Raw genomic sequence first — 26,172 nt, forward strand, 5'->3', positions numbered from 1 at the left:
CAAATATTTTTTGAAATTATTTTAAAATACCTTAATAATTTAATATATTTTTCAAATTAAATTTGGAATGATAATATTTACATATTAAAGATTCTGTGATAACAAGCAACAACAGTCTAAGAGAAAAAATTTTAATTTTATACATTTAGTCTAAATTTTTTTTAATTTACCTCAACTAGTTTAGGATTATTGGCACAAATCTAAAAGGTTTTTCAAAAATAGAATCTAAACTAAGAATTTCAATTTGAACAGATTTTCTCTTTAAACCACAGAAATTAAATTTTGGAAAAGTATTATCGTTTCAAATTTTAAAGACAGACACGTGTAGAATGCATCCTATGTAATAATTTTATTATAATTTTTAATTTCTATGACCAGATTGTAACCAGAATAAAATGTAAGTAAAATTTAATATTTTTTTTTTAATATTTCCTAATTTCATTTGAATATTCTTTAAAAGACAAAAATGGTGACGAGTTGATTATTTAATTATTTTCTTTTTTGTTTTGTGTGATAAACTCTCAGCAAATAAAGGATTAAAATTACTTAATTAAAATTAATGTTTACTTTATATGAACATGTTTTGGAATAATCACACATCATGTATACGTGTAAGAGCCTAAAGTCATAACATGCTTATTTTATAGTTGTATGTAAAAAAGCAGTTTTTTGTTGGAAAATTAAAGTTAACATCTACCTATTGTAGGTGTCACATAAAACTGTTGTATACCAATACTGATGAGTAAATATCTATCTGATATATATGTATATAACCTATTATATCGTGTATTATTTTAAAAATATAATTATAGTACAAAATTCTTTAAAGGATTATATACTAAAATCTTGTACATCATTTAATATTATGATTAAAATTAAATTACAATTTAAATCCATTAATTTCACATTAAAATCTTACTAAACAAGAACTGTAATATTCTTAATATCACAATATTTTTAAATTAAAATCATATTTAAAATCAAGAATTTTTCCTTTAAAATTATTATAATTAAAATAATCCATGATGTCTTTAAATTACCCTCATATTATAAATTACCACAATTACATTAAAAAAAAAAATTTTTAATTTAGTAATTTAAATATATACATATACATAATGTATAGTAATTTTTATTTATATACTAACCATAATTATAAAATTATTATCAATCATCATCATTTTGATTATTATTTTAGAAACCATTTAAAAAAAAAAAATTACTTATGGCAGACACGATTTTATGTAAAAGACAATCCTTTTTAGTTTTACTTAAATACTTATTGTACACATAGTTATCAATATTTTATATATAGTTCTTTTATATAAATACCTTAACTGTTATATTGTATTTGTATCTTTTATAATGTTTAATTTAACACCCACATAAAATATCCTTAATTGTTGTTTAATTTTATGTGTTTAAATACATAACATTTATATAATTTCTTGGTTTTTCTTAACTCTTGATATTTAAAATTTTAATATGAATTCAAAAGAGACATAATATTTTAGACACATACATACGTACATCATTCAATATTGAAAATTTCGAATATTGAAAATTTTCTTTTAAATTTAATCTTCAATATTTTGAATATGAGCATTAAATAAGCTTATAATATACGATTTTCAATAATTTGTTCGTGTAAAAATATTAAATTATATTGATTGATGTTAAAAATTAAAAAAAAATTAAAATACAATATATTCTATATACGAGTATCAATAATATAAATTATTTGAAGTATATCACAATAAATGAGAACTAAGAGTTTAAACAAAATTAAATTTCCAAATAATTTCTTCTACAATTCATTTGAAAGATCAAGTATCTCTTTATTATGAACATAAGGATATCACACATTGTACAATCATTGTGAGACTACAGAACGGATTAAAAGGTCAAACAATTTTACGGACCAAATTACTTTTAGAAAATATAATATGGTATATGAATGGTAATATGGGACATACACAAGATATATTAAAAGTCTAAGAAAATTTAATTGAAAAATAGTATTTATTTGAGACCTCGTAAGATTAAACAAAAAAAAAATTCCACTTTCTAATGAAAATATTTTAATATAGTTGCTGTTGATTAAACAGATTTCATTAAAACGTTCTTATTTCATTCTAACTTTAAATCAATCTCTTTTGATAATAGAAAAAGGAAGACAAAATAAGAATACAAAAAATCAATCAATCTTGTATCATTTTTTTCATTTCAAAACAAAAGAAAATATTTAAATTTTCATTTTTAAATAACAAACTACAAAGAACAATTCATTTCAATAATTATTAAAAGTAAAATCGTAAATAATTCTAAAAAAGAAAAATATTAAAAGCAATACGCAAAAAAAAAAGAAAATACGCGCAATCTTTAAAATATCCTTATCACATTTTCTCTATATGCTAACATTTTTTTTTTAAAGTCTCTTTAAACGTGAAAATTCAAAACAAGAAAAAATAAATTCAGTGATCCTTAGATGTCATAAACATTGGCGGCATTTTCTCAAGTCTATACATTCTCTTCTTTTTATAGTTCACATTAAAAATAAAGCTGAAACAGAAGAAGAAAAAATGCTTTTCATCATATTTTTTTTTTTTTTTCTTTAGATAGGTAAATGTTTGTTTATTGTTTGGAAAATAACAAAGACAAAGTATAATATTTCAAGGTACAAAAATAAAATATAAAGAGAAACACACATAGATTACGGAATACTTATATAGGACATTAGACGGTTAAAAGGAAATTACATTCTGTTTTTTTTTTTTGTATAGTCATTTACTGGAATTTCTAGATTTTTCTTCACTTGTTTTATTTTAGTCAGTTATAATTTTAATGACAATTCAAAGCCATATATGATATTCAGGTTATTATATATGTATATATAATATGTTTATTTATACAAACATGTACTGTACATAAAATATATTAAAACTGTTCCCAATTGTAATGAAAAGAATTAAAATAGCAAGCAATAAGAGAGAAGCAAAATATACTTACATAAATATATTCACATTTGAATATAATCAAAACAAATACCTTAAAAACCTTGAACTAAAACCAAAGAATGTATACAAAATAATTCGTTTTCAAAATTATTCAACAAAATATAAGAAATTTTTACTTAAAAATTTTTCCATAATCAAATTAAAATGTAATTTAATACAGAATTGTAACTTAAAATCTCCAATTTATTTTAAATTATTAAAAATGCCTCTAAAACTTTAAACTATACCCAATATATTATAATAATATTTTCATTTTAAACTGAGAATATATAGATATTAATGTGAGAGAATTGTTTAATATTATCAGGATAATAAAATTGAAAATGAAGTAATTGGAAATACTAATTATCATTAGGCTGTGAAATAATCACCTGTACTCAATTTTCGAACTAAACTTTTCAACTATAATAAAAATTTCACCTTATAAAATGAAAAATATTGATGAATTTTCGCAATAATATTTTTAAAATTTCAAAAATATTTTATAACTTAAACTGGAATACACTATCTATTCATCACCTGTTATCCTTTAGATTAAATTAAGTTGCAATATCATTATTTCGAGAATCAAAATTTCATTCTAATTGTTACACATAATATAAAATCATGTAAACTGATTCTAAACAATTAAATTATACATACATTTATAGAAATAGGCTTACGATATTCACCCACATATAAGTTTCTATAATATAATATAATTTTATTCATATTCTAGCGATTCTATAAATGTTAATACGTAATATAATAATTTAGCAAAATAACTAAATACTTAAATTTTTTACTTAGCGCGTAGGCTGAATTTATGGCATATTTATATAATATGTATATGTAGACAGACAATTTATTTGTGTTAAAAAATACCATCCATATTAAAACAAGAAATCGAATGAATACGAGTATTATGCATGAATGAATATAATAGCAAAAAAAAAATAATGAGAAAAATTTAAAAACTAAAAGTATTATAAAAGTTTTCGCGACTATTATATAAAAAAAAAAATAAATCGAAATTCCTTTTCGTATACAATAATTTATATTAAGTCCTTTCAGTTATATTTTATTTAATGTACCTATACATATGTCAATATATAATAATAATATATATATATATTATAATGCTCATATACTGGTAATGTAAATTTTAAGCAACGTTATTTTTATACTATTAACATAATGATGATGACGACGATGACGTGGCTTTTTCTTATAAAACACATCCCATTGTATTTTCTTTTTCTTCTTCTTCTTCTTCGTAGTTGTTACGTCATAACGTATATATATATATATATATGTATATAATAAACTATTGAAAAAAGACTATTTTTTATTACTTATTCTATAGTTTGAAACCTACATTCACACACATTCACAAAATAAAAGACGTACACACATATAACGTATGTAAAAAATAATAAGTGCCATCATTTTATTAGAAACCTACGATTTCCGAAATTGTATTGTTTGTTATACAAAAATAATGTTTTATACATTTTTATGATAATTTTTGTAAAAAAAAAAAAAAAAAAAAAAACTAATTTTATATTCACATGCTAATGATGAGTTATTATCATATTTTACTAAATAAAAATCTATTATACATACGTTAAGGCACTCTTCTTATGACATTTTCAAAAAAAAAACTTGAAAAGAATGTTATTATTGGCTTCACATTGTCCGGCCATTTTTACAACATTAATTACAACAAAATGGGTCGTTAAATTTTTATACAACAAATTTTATTTTAGTGAAAAATTCGGCAATATGTATAGTTTTCCGGATATTTATTACCGGCTCGCTTTTCTAAGACGAAAATATTTGAAGCCCGGTAAAAATTGCTAAAAATTGCATTTTAGGCCAGTTATTAAACCAGAACTACTATTTGCCTTGCAATTTTCAAAGTTACAACCCGGTAAATAGTAAAAATGACAATGCCCAGCTATTTTACCAATTACTATATAATATTTGGAAATTCGCAAAACCGGTAGCGACATTTTATTAATTTAAAAAAAAAAATTATTTTATCGAAAGCTTAAGACTTTTCTTTGGTCTTGATCTATTTCTTTTCATTCGTGTATAAGAAAATTTTTGAATGCTTGCGAAAAAAATCTGTCTGCGTACCTTAGAAAGATATCGACTTTCTTTCGGGCAATATGAAATAGTATAAGAAAACCCTTCTGACCTTTTAACATAATATCTTTTAATCATAAATTCGTTCTGTTTTCCAATTACTTTTTTTGTTTAATTGTAGAATGGAAGCTGCAGAATGGATAAATAATGAAAATTAAAAAACGGGTTTGCTTCGTTAAAACATGAAATTTTCTATCGCCATCGTTTTTTTATATGGAACTATTATCAACTATTTCAGTATATCAGTTATTCTTCCCGGAAAATGTTATTATGTAGTTTTTATCCTTCCTCATTAACGGTAAGGAATTTTACCGTTTTATAATATTTATGAGTGCTACTTTAATGTTTTATTTTCCTCCTAAAATTATGCAATAAAATATTATATTATATAAGAAATGTAAGTTAAATAGAAGATCGTTTCCAAAAAAAAAAACGGATTTTTAATTGTTCAAAGGAAATGTGCTATATTTTACAAACGAGTAGCTTCAAGGCATTTTTGACAAAATTTGTTTTACGTATACAAAGCACAACGAGTGAGCAACTTCTCATTGATTTTATTTTAAAGAACTTATAATAATATGAGACTTAGACCATAATGTAGCATTGTATTAAAAATATTCATTTATACATAAATAAGTAAAATTCAATCTGTCATTATAATTATGTATATACTCTTATAATATTATTCGTTCATATTATTGTAAATTTTAAGTAGCATTTTAAAGAAACTTGAACTAAAATGGTTTTATAATACAAAAATAACCATATAACATTTTAAATACATAACGTACGTAATATATAGATATGTATATAGAATATGAACCACAATATAAAGAAATAGGAAGTTGATTCAATAAACGATAGAGCACGAATAGCTAATTATAACAAATTACACTTAGTGAAGCGACTATAACGAAAACAAAAATAAATTGCAGTTCCAATTAATCAGATTGATCTTATATAGAGCAAATTTTCAAAAAAAAATACAATACACTCTATCTATGCATAATATCAAAATTTTTATGGTAAAATATTTGCCACATTTTACTAAGAATTAAATTTGAGGAAATGAAAGAAAAAGCAATTATCCTTTACATTTCTGGAATACAATACAAAAAAAAAAAAATTCAAATTAAAAGTAACCCAAATGAATGTAGCTAGATTTGAAAAGATCACGCGGGATTACTAGACAATCCCACACTCCGAAGATAAAATAGAGTCGGCTTACTTTCTATAAAAATATGCAGAATATCTTCGTTAAAATTATTTAATATATCGTCGGCTGAGAAATAAAACAGTGTATAAAAAAAGGTATAGTTTTGAGTAAATCGCGTTTGAAGTTTTTTGCAAAATAAAAATGAAGTTTCGAATCTAAAATCTTCCGGTTGTCATCTTTGACTATCCTGAAAAGTTATGTTAAACATTTTTGGGGGAATAAATAGTTTATTTGCATAAATTTGATTAAATAAATTTTTGTAGATCTTAGAAAATTAGAGGTTTGAAATTTCTTGGTACTTCTTACACTATTTTATTTTTGGTAGAAATTGTATGAAGAAAGTTATACACTGTTTCATTTTAATTTTTTTGTATGGTATACACCATTTCATTTTTATTTATACGTTATTTTATTTTGTAAAAAATTAATATAATTTGAGAAACCAAATTAACATTACATACTTTAACTCAACGTATGAAAATATAAACAGGTATTTTTATCGATATTAATGTAACATGAAAAGTCGTAAACAAAAATAAATAATATTAACATAAAAGATAATTCAAATGTACATTATTTCTACTTGAAATTTTGAAACTTAGTTCTAAAATTTAATTATAGCTCTTCAATCTCGTCTTCTGAATAGCTTGGTTCGTTTAATTTAGATAAATTATTTTTAGATGAGGCTTTTTCTGCCAAGTTTTGATAAAATGCTACTGAATGTTTCTAACTAAGATTGATTGATCATGTTTTCATATTGCGCACATGAAACGAGTTATTAAATTTTGTATTAAAGATTCTTTTATAAGTATGCTAGCCAACTTTTATGTGTATTTTATAGTGCTTAAGTTAAGCTTTCTTGCAAACGGTTTTACCATACAATGTATAACAAGGCGTAAAATTTTTTCGAGACATTCGCGGTCGTTTTCTTGTATATACTTTGTGTGTGAGAGTATGTTTTAGAAATAATCTTTTCTTTCCATAATCACCCAGCTTTCAATACGAATTATTACTATTAATTCTTGCATCTTAAGGAAATTTTTCAACGCAATTGTGTTGGCAGTTGCAAATTTCGTTGTAACGTTCTTTTGCTTTGAATTCTTTCTTTTTTAATTTTTTTTATTGCTTTTTTACATTTTCACTTAGATTAGTACTTTATAAAATTTTTTCGAGTAGTGTTTCCGCTGATGTAGATGTAATGGTTTCATTATCAAACGTTTAGTCTATAAAACATTCTGTAAGTTTTTCTGGTTCCGCTTCACCCGTTTCAGATGCTGAACTCTTGCTAGGCTCATAATTGTCATCAGAGCCAGAAGAAAAGTGTGTAATAGAATTTTCTGGTGACTTCTCGAAAAACGTTACCACTTCTTCATCATTAAAATTTTTATTCCTTTTCTTTTTACGTAACACAACAAAATTATTTTAATTGTTGTGAGTATAAAATTTTGCCTTAAATTATTAATTATTTGCTTCACTTATTAAAAAAGTTATAACTTTAAGTTCTGTACTGATCAACAAAATCCAACAGAATACTTATTTGTTAAAAATATTTGTCTTATACATGAAGATGCATATAGAATTAAACAAAATTAAACAAGTATAATGTACATATGTACGTTTGTTTTGTACGCTGTTTTATTGCATTGTTTGCCAGGGAAGACGATTCAAAATTCAAAATTAAAGTAGTGTATAAGACAATATGAAACAGTGTATCAAATTCTTACACCGTTTTACTTTTCAGTTTATTGCAAAAATTTTTTTTATTAAAATTTAAAAAGCGTGTAAAAGTAACATACACTTTTTTATTTGGTATTGAAATTAACAACTGAATGATAAATTTTCTACCAAAATAGTGTAAGAATTCATTACGTTATTTTAAATTTTGTAAAAAGTTACGGTTTGGCAATAAAACAAAGTAAACGCATTTTACGCTATTTTGTTATTAATTAGTTTCTAAAAATGCTTTATACAATATTTTCGTTTTTATTTAAAAAGTATGTTAAAATGAAAAGCTAGAGAAATATAAAGTAACTCAACTTATAGAATCGACTATGGAGAATCCAATGGTGATAAAATCGGATAACGACGTATAAATGTTATACGCTGTTTTCTTTCTCAGCCGACGATATCTTGTAGTTCCTTCAGATTTGACAAACCGCAGCTACCTTTCTGATAATAATGTAAGCTGGCCCCTTTAGCTATTCTGTAATGAACTTAATTACTTTTTTCAAAATATATATTTGTAGTCAAACGGAAAAATATCTTCCAGAATATTATTTTCGAATTAAAACATCATTAATAATATTGTTCTTGTCACTCATAACTGATATAATTCCAATAATTTTTTGATATGATAACCAATATAATTAACTTATAAATGATGTACGGTAAACGTAATATAATGCAATCATTTTAATAAAATATTTGCGTAAATATTATTATGTATATATCGTTTGAATGCCTTAATATAATTTTTGCTATCTATTCCTAATTAAGGTTACTGACTTAAGAGTAAAAGTTAATTACAATATCACTTATCATAAAAATTGTTTCAATTGCTTGCTAAAATAAATTAAGTCTTAATGAAAATATTTATATAGTATTTATTATGTGGCTTAAGTATTGAAGGCTGAAAAGGGCGTATAACTTAACAATTTACGTATGTATAAAAAAAAAAAATTTGATGTGAACAACACATAACCGACCAATAAGATTATGAAAATTTTCTTTAAATATTTATTTCAATATAATACAATTTTGTGATCATAGTTGAACTCTTAGAATTTTGACGATTTGCTGGTATTGTTGAAGCCTGATCTTAAAAATTATACTCACAATCAGTTAATAAATATTTATGCTCTCATTTCCCAGAAGTTTTAGAAAAATAATAATAATTTTATTGGCAAGTTTTCTTATTGTCACAATAAGAATTTTTCTAAAATTTATTTAATAGCATTTTCACCACAAAAAAAAAATACAATATTCTAATTCTATAAGCGCATGTATATTGTATATATACATTAACCTCATAAATATAGCTTTATATGATAGCTCATATATAGATCTATCATACATACATATATATGTGCGTAAAATTAGTGTTATCACAAAATATATTATTTTGAACAAGAATAAAAAGAAGAAAAATAAAAATATATTCTAAAATTTTAATGAAGAAATTTTCTATCAAACAATTAAAATATTTTTTTCTCGCATGAGATAAAAATATATCAAGAGATATAAAATGTTATAATAATAATATTATTTTTTATTTTATTTTTTCATAGTTTAAGTGAAATAAAAAATATATTTTTCTCGCATGAGATAAATATATATCAAGATATATAAAATGTTATGATAAATTAGTATAATAAATAAAAAATTAATGTTTAGATATCTGTTATACAAAAATATTTGGAATAATATTTTTTATGTTTCTTTCTCTTTTGATTTGTTGGCAACAAAAAATCTTTCAAAATCAGTTGGCACTCTTATAATAGTTGGCATATCTGTATCCAAGCTATTATAATAATATTATGAACTTGTAGTCTTAGCAAATAATGAGAATGATATTTTTTAAGCTTTCAAGGCACGTTAAGTCTCAGCAATAGGGCCTTTAGTACCGAGTGATTTTAATCAGAAAATATGAAAATAATTGAAAGTGTTTAGTAAAATCGAGCTCTGAAAATTAAACAAACTAAGAAAAAAAATTAGAGTTTTTAAATTAGTTTTTTCTATAACTAGAGGGATGCTAATTTAAAAAGATTTCTTAAAATTTTAAATAACTAAACAATATGTTACTTACTTGTTTATATTGAAGTTCTGAAATATAAATCAAAAAAGAGACAATGCGATCGATTGCGATGTGTTAAGAAATAATAAATTATTTGGATAAAAAATATTGTTATATTTAAGTTTAATGTCTCATTCACGTTGTAATATTATATTGTAAAATTATTTTTTATATAAAATTATGTACGTATTTCTGACACAATTTAATTAACTATTCAAATTTCTATATATACATAGGAATATAATTATATGTGTATTTTATTTAAGTCACTATGTGCGTAATTATAATCAAATAAATTTTATATAATTTATATGTTATTACTTTATACATTTTATTTGTATAGAAGAAACAAATTAGAAAATGAAAAAAAAAAAAAAAATTCTTAAAGATTATATTTCTATTTTTAAAATATTATTCATTTTTACCATAATATTTCGAACGGAACAAAAAATAATATGCTGATAGTTTAAATTTATCACTCCATGAGCCTACTTACGAAAAATCTATTTTCTTCGACAAATTCTAAACATTAATTAATTACCCCTTTTGTGTTGAATGGAAATGTGCTTTTTCAGAAACCTTTTATTTGATTTTCATTATTATTTATTTCAGTTATTGTTCTCTCAATTTAATTAATATTTAAAAATATTTAAAATTATGTATTTAAAATATTTTGTTTCTTGCTCAAGATTTTCGAATACTATAGCACACATTGGCCCGGAATTGTAAAAATATATGATTAGATTAAATCACTAAAAAAATTTTATATAAAAAATAATAAAACAAAATTAAAAATTTTACACTCAATTCAATAATTTTAAGCAAGAATTTTTTTCGGATCGTATACGTAGGAATTGCTGGGCTCAATATTTTTTTATTCTCCCAAAAACTTAAGAAATCTTTAACAATAAATTATTTCTTAAATCTTAAATATGTACAAAAAAAATAATTCGAGAAACTTGTTATTTCTAAGTTTAATCCAAACCAGTTGGAAATATTTATTTACATTTCAAAATTCACGACACAACATCACATACCAATTGAGAAAGGCATTTTGAATCCAACAATTTTAATTAAACATTTTGTTATTAAATTTAATTAAATGCGAACACTTCTTAGACCGTTAGTTAGAATTAAAGGTTTTTAAGCGAACGCTTCTTAGAGTATTACAATCTTCTTAATAGAATTTTTTAAAATAATTTTTTTTTTTTTGTATTTTATTAAAATTATTTTCGTTTTATACATTATGAATAATTTTCCGTATATAATCCATCATTTTATTTCGAGAATCAATTAAACAGTCATAATATTCAGTAATATTAAAATTTTCTTTACAATTCCATAATTTTCCTTTTGAATAAACATCTTGACGAAATAACCAATCAATATTACCTTCATTTGTTAGATTTTCATAAACAGTTATTCCATTAAAAAATATTTGAAAAAAATTTGATTCATTTTTTGCTTTCTCAAATTCTTTGTTATTATTTGCTTCCTTATAAAGTTTTTGACATTCTTCTGGCAAATAGGATATAACATCTTTAATTTCAGATAAGTCAAAATCACAAGTTGGATATGAAAATATTTTTGATGATAGCATAATCTTAAAATAAATACAAACAAAATTTTAATATAACAATAAAAATAACTATAATAGGTTTCAGGAGTTAGCACACTACTTTTATATTGTTAGACAAACTGTTATACTGCAGTTAAAATATTCAAAAATTAATTAATTTTTAATACTCACTGAAACAATCATAAACAATATGAACTTTAAGTGATTATTTCCTTTTGGTTTTGACATCATTTATTGTTTGTAATACTAATATTCCAGTTAATCAAAATATATTACAGTATTTAAATAAGGTAATTGTAACAAGTGAACTATAAGAATGTTTTTAAAATTGAAATACAAAAAAGACCTTTAAAAGCCATGTGTAATTCTTTTCTAATTATTTTTTATATTATTCACATTATTACTATTATGTTTACTTTACGATAACAGAATAATCGAATTTTTATCAAAATTTACATCAAGTTGTTTATCAAGAGCTCACAAATTGATAAGAAAAATATAGAAAAAATTAAAAAATCAAAAAATTAAATGAATAAAATGAAAACAAGAATTTTAATTTTATTACAGACACAGAAACGATAATACATTAGAATAGACTGCCCTCACTGGCTCACGGGAGTCTCTCACTACATAGAAATGAGGTGTGTATTTGGTTTACAATATAATGTACAAATTTTGAGCTCCTCAATGTAGAAAATTTAAAGTTTTTGAAATATTTTTTCATAATCCCATTGATTTTATTATACATTTTATTATTCAATGAATTTCATTATAAATTCTACATTGTAAAATAAAAATATACTCGAATAATTCCAAGAATGAGCTTGTTAGTTAAAAATTATCTATAGTTAATTAAAATTTTCATTAAAAAAAATAAAAAAAATGAATTTATTATTTTGGATTTATTTGATTATCTAATTCAGTAATCATATTTTTTCTAATATCAATTAAACAATTAAAATATTCATTTATAATTTCTTTAGTATCACAAATCCAAATTTCAGTTTTATTATATATTTCAAATCTTAATTTATATTCTTCTTTCCCATTATTATTTTTTTCTTCATAATCACTTAATTTCTTCCAATATTCTTTATATAAATTTGATTCTGTTGTTGCTTTCTCTTTAACTTCCAATAAAGAAGAATCTTTATAAATATTTTGACATAATTCCGGCAAATGTTCTATATAATCTTCAATTGGTTCTAAATCAAAATCACAAGTTGTAAAATTTTTACGTAATGCGTTTATCTATAAAAATAAAATTTGCAATTTATAAATATTTTAATTTTTTCAGATATTTTTAAAAATTTTTTTAATAAACTCACATTTATAACTAAAATTAAATTAATTATTGTTAAAATCTGAATGAATCCTTGTAAATATTTCATTTTTTTTTCTTTCAAATATTTATTGATCGCAGATGTAAAATAAAATTATACAAAATTAAATCAAAGGTATAATATTTAACTAGACATTTCAATCCATTCGTTATAATGTTGACCGACAAACTGTTTTGTGATTAAAACACAATTTTTATTAATTAGAAAAAAAAAAACAAATTTTTTTTATTGAATTGGTTACTAATACAGTTTTTCTAATCAATTATATAGGAAACAAAGGAAAAAAATTTGATGTGGTCAGCACATAATCGACCGCAATGTGTATTGTCTAGTTAAGTGAAAGTGTTACAGAATATTATAAAAATGTCTGTCAAATACTCCTTTTCAATTTTTGAGACATTAGTAAGCTTATAATTAACATACCTAGAAAAATGTAAATTTGGCTCATAGTAGAGTTTCACTTTATGCTACCCCAAATTCGCCAGTTAGTTTCGGTAACAACCAGAACTCAAATATCAAATTTCAAGAAATTGCATAAAATAGTTTATTTACACTTCCCTTACCATGGAGTAGGGAATTCTCACCGAAAACTCGATATGCAAAATTTGTTGCCATCACATAACCTACCTATTGTATACACAATACAGTCGGTAAAAAACAAAATATCTTATCTCTGATAACATTATTTATTTTATAACTTATAACCGCATATAAAGGGTATTGAATCACCTTGTAGAATTTCTTTTTTATAAATTTTTTTTTTTAATAATTATGTTCTCTAATACAAATTAATATTCAATTTATACATGGTTTTGATGAACATGTCGCAGAAAACAAGAATTTATTTATATCTTTCTTGTACAAATTTCTAAATGCAATGGAAATTTATTCAAGTAGACCTTTATGGTGTGGGTGAAACAGAATTTTTATTATTTGAATTATTTTGAAAATTTTTTTTTAATATCAAATTAATTGTCTGTGCCTAGTAGTGTACTAAATAATACCAAATTGTGTTTTGTAATATTTGGATTTTTAGTTATTCAGTAATGCTTTAGATTAAGTAATAATCCTAAAGTGTTAAAGATTTAAACTACCAATATAATATCTAATTGCAGTAAATCATATAAGTGAAAATCAAAAAGCAATAATATTTGTTATATGTCTTGAAAAACACAATTTTTGGCATATACAAGGTATCGATAATTACAAACACGTATAATATTAATAAATATATTTTTTATTCAGAAAATTTGCGATTAATTGCATTTTGATAACAATTTTTTCTTATTTGAATGTATATTAGAGGCGTGAACCTTGACAATAAATGTATGTACCTTATAATATTCATTTCCTAGTTTTATTAAAAGAATAACAATAAAATAAAAATATGAAAAATTAACAATGACAAAAATTATTTTATTATTATTATGTTTTTTTTTTATTTTTTTGCATGTAACATGTAACAACCTAAAAAAAAGAATTGAAAACAAATGCGTGATAAATGTAAATTGTGCGTTTTATGTAAATTTTTTGTATTTTGCGAAAAGAGTTTAGCTATGACGAAACACTAATACTCTATATTATATTGACATAATTTTTTAACGTCACTATTCCTGTTACTATTAATTTACGAAATCTTCAACTTCCGTTCCCTCCTATTTACTTATATTGCACTCATAAAAATTATTGAAAAAAAAAAAATCGTGCTTAAAATTTAATTATAAAAAAAACAAATTAATAAAAAAAATTTCTTACCTGAATTTTTAAGTGCTAATATTAATTGCCGGGAGACAGTTGCGTAGACTGTCAAGAAATAGGTTTGTTGGGATGACATGGCTTTTTTTTAAACTCATTAGAACATAAAATTAGCATGTGGATCATGTTTTGCGAAAAAGAATGTCTCATGCCTTGCGGTCACATCAAATTTATTTTGAATTACTCAATCATCTGTTTAAGATACGACATGAAATATAAAACAAATCTGAAAGAAGCCTAAACTCTATTGAAAATCACTGCAATAGTTTGACTGGCAAAGATTCAACTACCCTATTCATCTAGCACCATATTTTATATACGTTCGTTTTAAAATGAACTAATTTTCATCCCATATATTAGCTTCGTCTCGCCCCGTTTTAATTAATAAAATTTACAAATTTTTACTGTTAATTTTTATAACTTAAAAATTTTTTATATTAAGACCTTTTACATTTAAGAATAATGCAACGGTACCAGAGTATTAACTGAAAAATTTTTATTTAATTTAATATTTTTTATAAAAATTCAACTTAAATTGTACTACAAATTTTAATAAAATAAGAAATGGTAAATAGACGTCATTGAACAAATTGAAAGAACTGATGACAAAATACTGTAATGTAAAATTTAAATATAAATTTTTTTTGTTCGTGATTATTATACACGTGCGTGCACTTGAAATATAGCAAAAATGTCAATGACATTTTTTTTGTTTTTTTTTTTTTTTGGTTCGGTATATTTAAGGTTAAGGTATATTATTTGTATCTAAATAAATTAGTATTGGGTACTATTAAAGTTATTTTTAAAGAAATTTTTTTAAATATTAGTAAGTATGTTAAAATTAAATTTCATAAATTTCTGTTTTGATGAGTAAATAGAAAAATGGACACGGAAGTGATACTCGTATGCACTATATTGTTTCTTTCCTGATGCTTTTTTTTGCTTATAACATCGGAGGCTCGTTACATAGCATCGCGATTGCAATTTATTATTTGTTCTGATTCTGCGATTAATCTACATTGTAGGAGTTACACGTATAGTTCTACAATTTTGTATAGTTGTAGTTAGATATTGCTTAATTCTTACCAAAAAACGAAAACATAAGAAAAGACAAAATTTATTATGTTCGAATTTAAAAATAAAACAAAGCAATAAAGACATGAGAGAATGAAAAATTAAAATTTTTTAATAAAAAAAAAATTTTTTTTTTGTTTTCATATTTTAACATTACAATTTTAAACTGTTAGATATTTGCGTATTTAATACATAGGTGCTCCCTATGTAAATTTCAAAAATTATAATAAATTATATAAAATTATTTTAAATGTATTTAAAACAAAAGTTTTCGAAATATTTTAATAAAGTTTCCTTTTTAATTTATTCCATTATTTTTTCTATTATTTTCACCAATATTGTGTTAAAAATTTTTGTATTTAAAATGAAAATATAAAATTATATTTAACCTAAGGTCGAATTTCTTCCCTTTTGTATAATACATTTCAGTAACTGAACAAATAGAATTTGAATTTTTTGTTTTTTTGTAATTCCTTTATATAGGTATACTCTAAAAGTATAATATTAATTTTGAATTCAAATTAGCAATGTTTGCTTATGGTAATATTTTAGAAAAGTTCAAAAAATTAAAAGTTTTTATTGTAAATACTATTTGGATGTTATTGTGAAAATTGCGATATAACAATTTCAATTTAATTGAGGGATTTTTTTTTGTAGAATTTTATTGCAGCTGATTTTAACCAAAGAAAATAAAAACTAGTAATAAATTATAGGGAATATCTTCATGGAAAAATTCCATGTTAGAAATTTTTTCCAAAAAAAATATTAAATTGTCTGAAGGGCTTTCAGCCCTTTATTTTGCATAACGAATGTGTATACTAACTAATAAAAAATTTTTGTAAATTTAGGACCATATGTCGAATTTAGGACCAAAAGTCTCCTGCTTTCTTCATCTTAGGTGTAGCGGCGTTTTGATTCCCGGAATTTTTTAGTAATATTCAATAATTAAATAAAAACACACAAGTTATTTTAGAGACTTAGGGCCTGGCCTGATCGTCTATCTTATTATTTTACTCGGAAAGTGAGAAGAAAGTGTGTAACTATCATATAATTGTATAATATAATTTTCAAGTGAGTAAATTATTTGGTATTATGTATCTCATTTTTTTCTGAAATGCATACAAAATTTATTCACTTTGTTTTTGAAATTGAAGCGTTCACTCAATAATTTGAGAAAAAATACAAAAACTCAATTGAAATAATGAGCAATCTTTCACTCAAATGAGCAATTGGAAAAGTGTAATAATATCCATTAGAAAATATTGAGAATTCTAATTTGAAAGTAAACAAAAAGTGAGTAAAAAAGATCATAGAAAGTGAACAAAAAGTGAGTAAAAGAGATACACGATCAGACTGATAATTAAAATAAGAGAAGTTCAATAAGAGACTTAATGAATAAGATCACTCTAGATTTTTAGCGGGGCACATTTTAGATTTTTCCAAATTTCGGATATCTGTTTTGCAGAGACGAATAAGTTATCGAAAAAGAAGCGTGTGAACAAAGTTGTCGAGAAGAATTAGTCGTGGAATCGTCGAGTTGTCGAATACATCGTTCTGAAATTACTATAAAATTAATCCTTTTACAAATTAAACTATATCGAAACCGAAAAAACAAAATCATTTACGATACATAACTTTATTCGAATTATCAATAACAAAGCTTTACGTACAGTTAACGCAATGTAATCTCACTAATACTAACACAACAACATTAGAATATTCACTAAATTTTTTTCCCTATAGGAAAATATTATTGAAACTTTAAAAAGCTTTTACAAAATTTTTATTAAAGTTTTCCAAATTTTTTTAATAATTTTAATAATACGCTAATTTAAATACGTATGAATTTTTTCTCTGAATGTCCATAATAATTCCACAAAAATTAAATATATCATTCAACTGATAAAGAAAAAAAAAAAAAATGAAGATTTTAAAAAAGAAAAATCTTCATTAAAAAATGAAAAAAAACAAAAAAAAAATTCAAAAGACGTACAAAATTCTTATTTTCTTACGTTTTTATACCCTGCACTTCGTGAAGGGTATATTAACTTTGGTATGGAGTTTGTAACTACTTGAAGGAGTCATCTGCGGTATGGACATATATATATATTCTTGCTCAGCGTAAAATTCTGCGTCGATTTAGACATGTCCGTCCGTCCGTCCGTCCGTCCGTCCGTCCGTCCGTCCGTCCGTCCGTCCGTCCGTCCGATCGCACGATAACTCAAAAACGAATAATGCTATCGACACCAAACTTTCACAAGTTTTTTCTTTTGTGCCAAGGACGAACCCTATTGTTATTGGACTAATTCGGACAACGGGTTCGGGTAGCTGCCATACAACTCAAAGAGTTTATTTTAAATATTTCGAAAACTAATAAAGCTATAAATATAAAATTTTGTACACATGTGTCCAATTACATTTTACACATGCTCTAAAAATTATAATGGGATAGCTGCACCGGTTCGGGTGGCTGCCATACAACTCCAACAGCAAATTTTTTATATTCGGCAAAATAATAAAGTCAGATTCATGAAACTTGGCAGTCATGTGTCCAATTATAGGTCAAATATATTTCTGAAGTTTTAGAAGAATTGCTTGACAGGTTCGGGTACCTGCCATACAACTCCAGAAGCTAATTTTAAATATTTGGAAAAATAATAAAGTCAGATTCATGAAACTTGGCAGTTGTGTGTCCGATTGTAGATCAGACATATTTGTGAAGTTTTAGTGGAATTGCTTGGCAGGTTCGGGTACCTGCCATACAACTCCAAAAGCTAATTTTAAATATTTGAAAAAATAATAAAACCAAATTCACGAAACTTGGCAGTTGTGTGTCCAATTATAGATCAGATATATTTGCGAAGTTTTAGTGAAATTGCTTGGCAGGTTCGGGTACCTGCCATACAACTCCAAAAGCTAATTTTAAATATTTGGAAAAATAATGACAGATTCATGAAACTTGGCAGTTGTGTGTCCAATTATAGGTCAAAGATATTTCTGAAGTTTTGGTGGAATTGCTTGACATGTTCGAGTGGCTCCCATACAAGTCCAAAAGCTTATTTTAAATATTTGGAAAAGTAATAAAGTTAGATTCATGAAACTTGGCAGTTGTGTGTCCAATTATAGATCAGATATATTAGCGAAGTTTTAGTGGAATTGCTTGACAGGTTCAGGTACCTGCCATACAACTGTAAAAGCTAATTTTAAATATTTGGAAAAATTATAAAGTCAGATTCATGAAACTTGACAGTCGGATGTCCAATAATAGGTCAGACATATCCGTGAAGTTTCTATAGAATGTCTTCACGTGTTCGAGTAATTGCTACACAATAACGAAAGGTGCAGGGTATAATTCAATCGGTTTATACCGACTGAAACGTTTTTACTTGTTTATTTTTCTTTTTTGGCACTTTATCAACGCATTACTACTGAAGTACTGTGTAGTCTTGCCGCCGAATTTAGTCCGCGTCGGTGATCGCGACGGAAAATGTATTGATTTAAGGCTACAGTTAATAAAAATAAAGGAAAAAAGTAAAAAATTAAATTTTTTCATCTTCTTATGATTTATTTAAACTTTATTTTTAAGAGTATGTGAAATTAATTTTTAATATTTTAATTATTAATTGAATTATTTAAAATTAAACAAAAAAAAAATATTAAAATGAAAAATGACGAAAATTATAAAATAGTGAAATTTAATTTTATTAATAAAAAATAGTATAAGAAAATTAATTAAAAAAAAAAAATATTATAAAAATTATTAATTGAAAATATTTTAAAAATTCTTTAATTGCAGGTCAATTTAATTAAATTTAATATTTAATTTTTTAAATATTTAAATAATAAAAAATAAATTAATTCCAAAATGCTTGGATTAGGAGATATGGCGGTAAGTGTTTTTTTTTTTTTTTTTTCAAAATAGAAAAATAAAAAAATTTCAAATTTCTTTACATAATCACGTCCCACACAATTTTCGCTAGAATATTCATTTTTTCATTTTTTTTCGTATTTCTTAAATTTAGATATTAAAAAGAGTAAAAAAAAAAAAGAGAAATAAATTAAATAATTTCGCCATTATACCTACATACACACATAGTACATATTATTATTCTTATTGTTTTCCATCTTAGGTAATTATTAATGCATAAAAAAATAATTTAGAAAATGTAAAAAATTATTATGTGCATAATATAATTTTAGTATGGCCAGTGGGTGGGCAAGAATATTATATACATATTTAAAATTTTAATTTTTACCTTATGTATGTATGTTTAATATTCTGTCTAGACATTGTAAGAATAATTAGCTTGGCAGGTGTATTTAGAAGATTTTCGATAGCAGATAATCAAAATACATACTTTTTCCATGAACTTGAGCAAAATGCACAAATAATATGCATGAATGCAAATCATAAAATTATAAAACAAGTGAAATTCATTATTAAAATTACTTAATTACAAAATATTTAATAGATTCTGTGAAAAATACAATAACCTAATACATAGAATAATGGTTTTTTTAAGAAAATTAAATATTACCAGGAGTTATTCCTACATACGTGCACTTGTATAATGAAAATTTTGTACAAAAAAAAATAAACACTCATTCTATAAAATATGTAATTTTCAAAATAGAAAAAAATGTTAAAATGCAATAATGTCTTCCTTATTTGGCAGCAAAATACTTCTGAATAAATTTTTTTTTAACATATGTTTTAACATATATGAAAATATCCTGACAGTTCCTACAACTTTTGTAAAAAATACAAAAAAAATTATTTCATATAACGACAAATTTTAAGTATATAGTTTACTTTGAAATAAAAACAAAGAGGATACTTTAAGGACAACTCAGTCCTACATGCTAGCATTTAATTTGCAGAAAATTTAATAATTAAACGAAAAATATTCATTTATAAACTGCAAACTAAGACTTTAAAAAATTCACAGCAAATTCGTAATCTTAATTTTACGACTTACAAGTAAATGTCATTCTATATGCAATACAACTTTTGGTTTATCATTTGTCAAAGACTTCATATCTTATCAATGGAATGTTTTGCAACTCGAGTTTCTATATTTAAGCTATAAACAATGACAATTTATTTGAAAACACAACAAAAATCAGACAAAATAGTTATGGTGAATTTCAATTTTCTCTCTTTTCACCTCACACTCACTTTTCACTTTTTTTTGCAACGTGGTGAGTATAAAAATATTTTTAATCAAATTTCTCAATAAAATGTAATAACTATACATTGTTTGAGAAATAAGCTCTCTCATTTGAAGATTTCACATTATATGAATACAACATAGCATATGTGCTCTCCATTTCTCTTTTAATCGTTGTTTACTCACCGAAATACGTTTTTTCACTTCATAAACCTTTGTTTTCTTCACAACAATTTAATTTTTTAAATTTTTCGAATTATCATACGCTCACTGTTTGATTAAAATTTTTTTAATGACAGATTCAATTTCTCAAAATGAATTCTTTTATTTGTTCATACATTTTTAATAGGTATATTATATTTTAAATGCATACCGTAATTTTTTAATGATATCAAATAAAATTTCTAAATAATAAAAAAGGCAAAATTAATGTTAGACCATAAATTATTCTAAAAATATTCAACCTAATTTTACATAGTTGTTTCTTATAAAATCTAATTCTAACATTAAATCGTGTGACCTGTTATTAATATTATGTTAGTGTTATGTACATAAACAATACTAAATTTCACTAAAAATTAATGAATGAACTGAAATGAAAAAAATAATTTTAAATAAAAGAAAACAAAAAAATACATAATTTGTAATAAAAAAGTATAACAATAGAATTTTTTTTTTCTTAAATAATTTCAAAATACAATTTCATCCATGTACAACATAACACACTTATAACCCATATACTATTGTCTGAACACATGATATTTGACTTTCGAAAATTTATTCGCTTAATTAATATGTAAAAAAGCATGACAAGAACGAAAATGAGAAAATAGAAAGGGCATAAGACTATTCTATTTCGCTTTTCTCCCTCAAATTATCAAAACGAAAAAAAAAAAATGAAAAAATTTTTTTAAAAATAAAATTTTTGATAATTTGCCAATTTGCATTAGATTATGCGTATTCATTCATATATGTGGGTATATGCACTTTGATATTTTATATTCAAATATTTTTAAGGTGTATGTACATTGAATATAATAAGTATACCAAGCAATTACACATTGAATACATGTAAATCTTGTTGTGATTCAACATTATATACTATATAGGGAGAGATGTAGTTTGCAGGAATTAGAAAAATTAGTAAAAATTTTAATCAAATCGAAAAATATGAAAAAATTTACAAAATTAAACAGCTTTGGCTCCCAGAAATAACACCCTAATAATTAAAGTAAACGGATTTCTAAAAGATTGATCTGTACAATTATACAAGATTGTTTATCACAAATAATATAATAATAGAGGAGTCTAAAACACAATAGTGTGGTTTAGAATGAGTTTTACCATACATTTATACTTTTTAAAGAAAGACAAGTAAATCCCATAAAATGCTGAGACATCTCGTTTCCGTATATGTATTAATCAAAAAATAATAATAAAAATCATTAGAGCCCAGTGAAACTCTGCAAAGCTCTAATGATTATTATTATGTTCAAATTATTTAAAAATTTCACATATAAACAATGAACTTCAAATAATTACTTAGACTACAATATCTAATTGCCCATTTTTTTCTGACTTTCAATCTGTTAAAAGCTCAACAATGAATATAAAATTTTTTTGAACTTTGATTGATATACTTGTTAAGTTTACTCTTGTTTACTTAAAATATTCATACTAAAAATAAATGTATGGGTACGCTTCTTTCAATCGGCATAAATTATTCAACTATAAACAAGATTTAGTGTGTTCATATCTTTAGAATTAATTTAAAAAAAAAATATATATATTATGTAGCAAAGGAAATTGAAATTTCATGAATTTATTAACGGAATAAAATCAAAGGAAATAAAATTTAAACATTTTATAATTGTTTTGAGAATAAAATTAATAAAATACATGTGAGAAAATTTCATGTTTCTAGAGAAGTGAAATTTTTTAAGGGTACTTACTACTTAATATTCATTAAAATTCTAAAATGGCTTTAAATCAATATTTAACATGACACCCTCTTATCTTTTTGACATCAAATTTAAAATAAAACGATAAGATGAAAGCGTAATCATATGTAAATAATCCGAATGAAAACGTAATCAGAGTCCTATGGTGATGCCTCATTAAATGCCAGAATAATATAAAAATTCCGATTGAAATTTGCATTTCACCAATTTCAAAAAAATAATTTTAATGAATTTATTTGAAAATTATTGTTGTTTTCATTTAAAAACATATAAAAATTATTTAATAATTTCTTTAAAGAAATTAATTTGATTTTTAATAAATTCCATAATTTATTGCTTTAATTAAAATATCAAAATATTTTCATTTTTCCTACACTCCTACCTATATAATAAACATTCAAAGAAAAAAAATTCAGAAGATCACAAATATTCTTTTATAAAAGAAAACATTATGAGAATCAAAGATTTACGATAAAAGCGAAAAAATCGAAACCCTCATGTACATAATACTCGTAGTATATATAACCTATAAACATATATGATTACACTTAATATTTTATGTATAAACATTTCATGTGCACAAAAATAGTACTACATTGATAGGGTTGACTCTTTCAAATACCTTGGTTTTCTGTTGGACTCCAAATTTAATTGGTCATCTTATATACTTAATCACTATCTTCCAGCTGTTATACGACATTTATATCATTTTAGTTGATACAGCTCATCCGATATTACATCAATACTGTAATATGAATTTTCGCCTATTCAAATAAATAAAAATTATGCCCTTACGTAATCTTTACTTTTTTAAAACACTCATTCTCTGCTTTGTATTAGATCTGAAAATGTTAGTGTTACGCATTTTATAGAACGCCAATATATTGTACACAATAAAAGAGGTTACATACTGATTTATTTTAAAAAAAAACGAGAAAAAAAGTAGAGTTGACTTTGTCAACTCTGTGATACCCGTACGAATTTGTTATCCTATGTGCGAATAACTAATGTGCCATAACTAACTATGGGGCAGACTATGACTTTAAGTTGCCGTATTACCATATTAATTTATGCAAAGTTTCAGTACTATGTGTTTTTCAAAATACTGGTTGTGCCAAACTACTATTGAAGTTGTATGGCAGCTACCAGAAAGAGCTAAGAAATTTTAGCGAATTTTATCAAGCACATCGGCCCTACTAATATATTCACTTGTGTGAAATCTCAATATCACAGCTTTTATAGTTTCTGAGATATAGTCAAATAACTTTTGAAGTTGTATGGCAGGTACCAGAAGGAGCCAAGTAATTTCAACGATTTTTACGAGACATATTGGCCCTACTAATATATTCGTTTGTGTGAAATTTCAATACTATAGCTTTAATAGTTTCTGAAATACAGTCAAAAAACTTTTGAAGTTGTATGGCAGGTACCAGAAGAAGCCAAGTAATTTCAACGACTTTCATCAGGCACATTGGCCTTATTAAAATATTCGTTTGTGTGAAATTTCAATACCATAGCTTTTATAGTTTCTGAGATATAGTCAAATAACTTTTGAAGTTGTATGGCAGGTACCAGAAGGAGCCAAGTAATTTCAACAACTTTTATTAGACATATTGGCCCTACTAATATATTCGTTTGTGTGAAATTTCAATACCACAACTTTTATAGTTTCTGAGATATAGCCAAATAAATTTTGAAGTTGTATGGCAGCTACCCGAACCGCTACCCCGATTATGTCCAATTTAAATAGGGTTCTGGCACTTACTACAATAAATCATTTGTGAAAATTTGGTGAACTTAGCTCAATTAGTTTTTGAGTTATCGTTCGGACGGACGGACGGACGGACGGACAGACAAAGCTAAATCAACTCAGAATTTGACGCTGATCAAAAACATACACTTGAGTCTATATCTAACACCGTTATTTCTTAGCGTTACAAACGGTAAGGCAAATTTAGTATACCCTTCGAACATACGTTCGTACGGGTATAAAAATTCAGCAGAAATGCAACTTCTTTACAAAACTTCTTACAGGAAAGCGTAATTAAACTTTTCCTAACGTGATTTTGATATCTTATCGACAGACGAGAAAATATACTTGGCGTTCGATTATGTTCTGACCACATCAGATTTTTTTTTTGTCTTGAATGTTTTGTTATGTCTACATTCTTATAAAAGTACTAATGTACCAACAATACTATGATTAAGGTTAATGTATCAACCTCTTAATATTTACATTTATTTGAATCAATATGGAAATAAGCTAAATGTATGTATGTATATATTCTGTGTATAGTTATAAAAACAAAAAATTATTTAGCACTTGTCATTTTGTTTTATAAATGAAATTAAATAGGAACCGGCCGGCATTTTCAACAAATTCTCAAATAATTACAAAGTAATTTGAAAGTAATTAAACATAACCTCAATATTTAATAGTAACGAAAAAAATAAAATAAAATAATTTTTTTTTTTTTTGTCATTTTCTTCAATTTTTCATTTTAATGTTATTTTTGTCTTAAGTTTTATTTTGTTTCTGTGCGCGATAACCAATTGATATAAGAGTTTTAAAAAATGGTGTATGTTTTTCTTTCTTGCATTTTTCTTTCAATTTTTTATTTTGTTCTTATTTTTTTCTTCTTTAATTTTCATTGTATTTTTGTTTTATTATTTTTATTGTTCTGGAATCTGATGAGATGCTTTTTTTGAAAAAATCTGGGGACATAGAATATAAATATTTATATGTATAACAGACACTTATGTACAATTCAAAAATGAGTTATATTAAAAATAAAAAAATTCGAAAAAATAATAACACAACATTTATGTTGTTTTATATATATTTCATTTATATTCTGGATTCTTAATAATTTAAAAATAGAATTCATAAAACAGTGATTGTCAAAATTTAATTATCTTATTAAAAATCAGTTTCGTGAAATCTCCAAAAAAAATCTGCTGAAATTTACAAACATTTTCCCAAAAATAACTGTAAAAAAGACAACATTATAGCTACAATATGAGAAGAAAGAGCAATTCTAGAATTTTTTACGGTAAAAGTTTATTCTAGCACGAGTTCAATGCGTATTGTCAAAGTTGGCTGTTGAATGCATCCAAAGTCATCTAAGCATTA

At 24.0% G+C, this 26,172-nt stretch overlaps 2 protein-coding genes across 3 annotated transcripts in view; one reads left to right on the forward strand and one right to left on the reverse strand.

Moving 5' to 3' along the window:
- Window positions 1-12,626: 12,626 nt before the first annotated feature.
- Window positions 12,627-13,233, reverse strand: LOC129615620 (uncharacterized). The gene is made up of 2 exons (XM_055530902.1): window positions 13,064-13,233; window positions 12,627-12,986 (listed from the first exon to the last, which is right to left on the reverse strand). The coding sequence occupies exons 1-2, from the start codon at window positions 13,124-13,126 to the stop codon at window positions 12,627-12,629; spliced, it is 423 nt and encodes a 140-aa protein (XP_055386877.1). The 5' UTR covers window positions 13,127-13,233.
- Window positions 13,234-19,316: 6,083 nt separating this feature from the next.
- The window catches only part of LOC129615591 (D-beta-hydroxybutyrate dehydrogenase, mitochondrial), an 82,914-nt gene continuing 76,058 nt past the window's right edge, over window positions 19,317-26,172 (forward strand). The window contains exons 1-2 of one of the 2 annotated variants that reach the window (XM_055530860.1): window positions 19,317-19,438; window positions 19,704-19,796. In XM_055530860.1, the coding sequence (XP_055386835.1) occupies window positions 19,773-19,796 (24 nt within the window). In that variant the 5' untranslated portion in view covers window positions 19,317-19,438; window positions 19,704-19,772. Of the gene's footprint in view, window positions 19,495-19,703; window positions 19,797-26,172 lie in introns of both variants that reach the window. The other variant, XM_055530859.1, reaches the window with a different exon arrangement.

The sequence above is a fragment of the Condylostylus longicornis genome, unplaced genomic scaffold (genome assembly GCF_029603195.1).
Source record: "Condylostylus longicornis isolate FDR11 unplaced genomic scaffold, ASM2960319v2 ptg000137l, whole genome shotgun sequence".
NCBI classification, from domain to species: Eukaryota; Metazoa; Arthropoda; class Insecta; order Diptera; family Dolichopodidae; genus Condylostylus; species Condylostylus longicornis.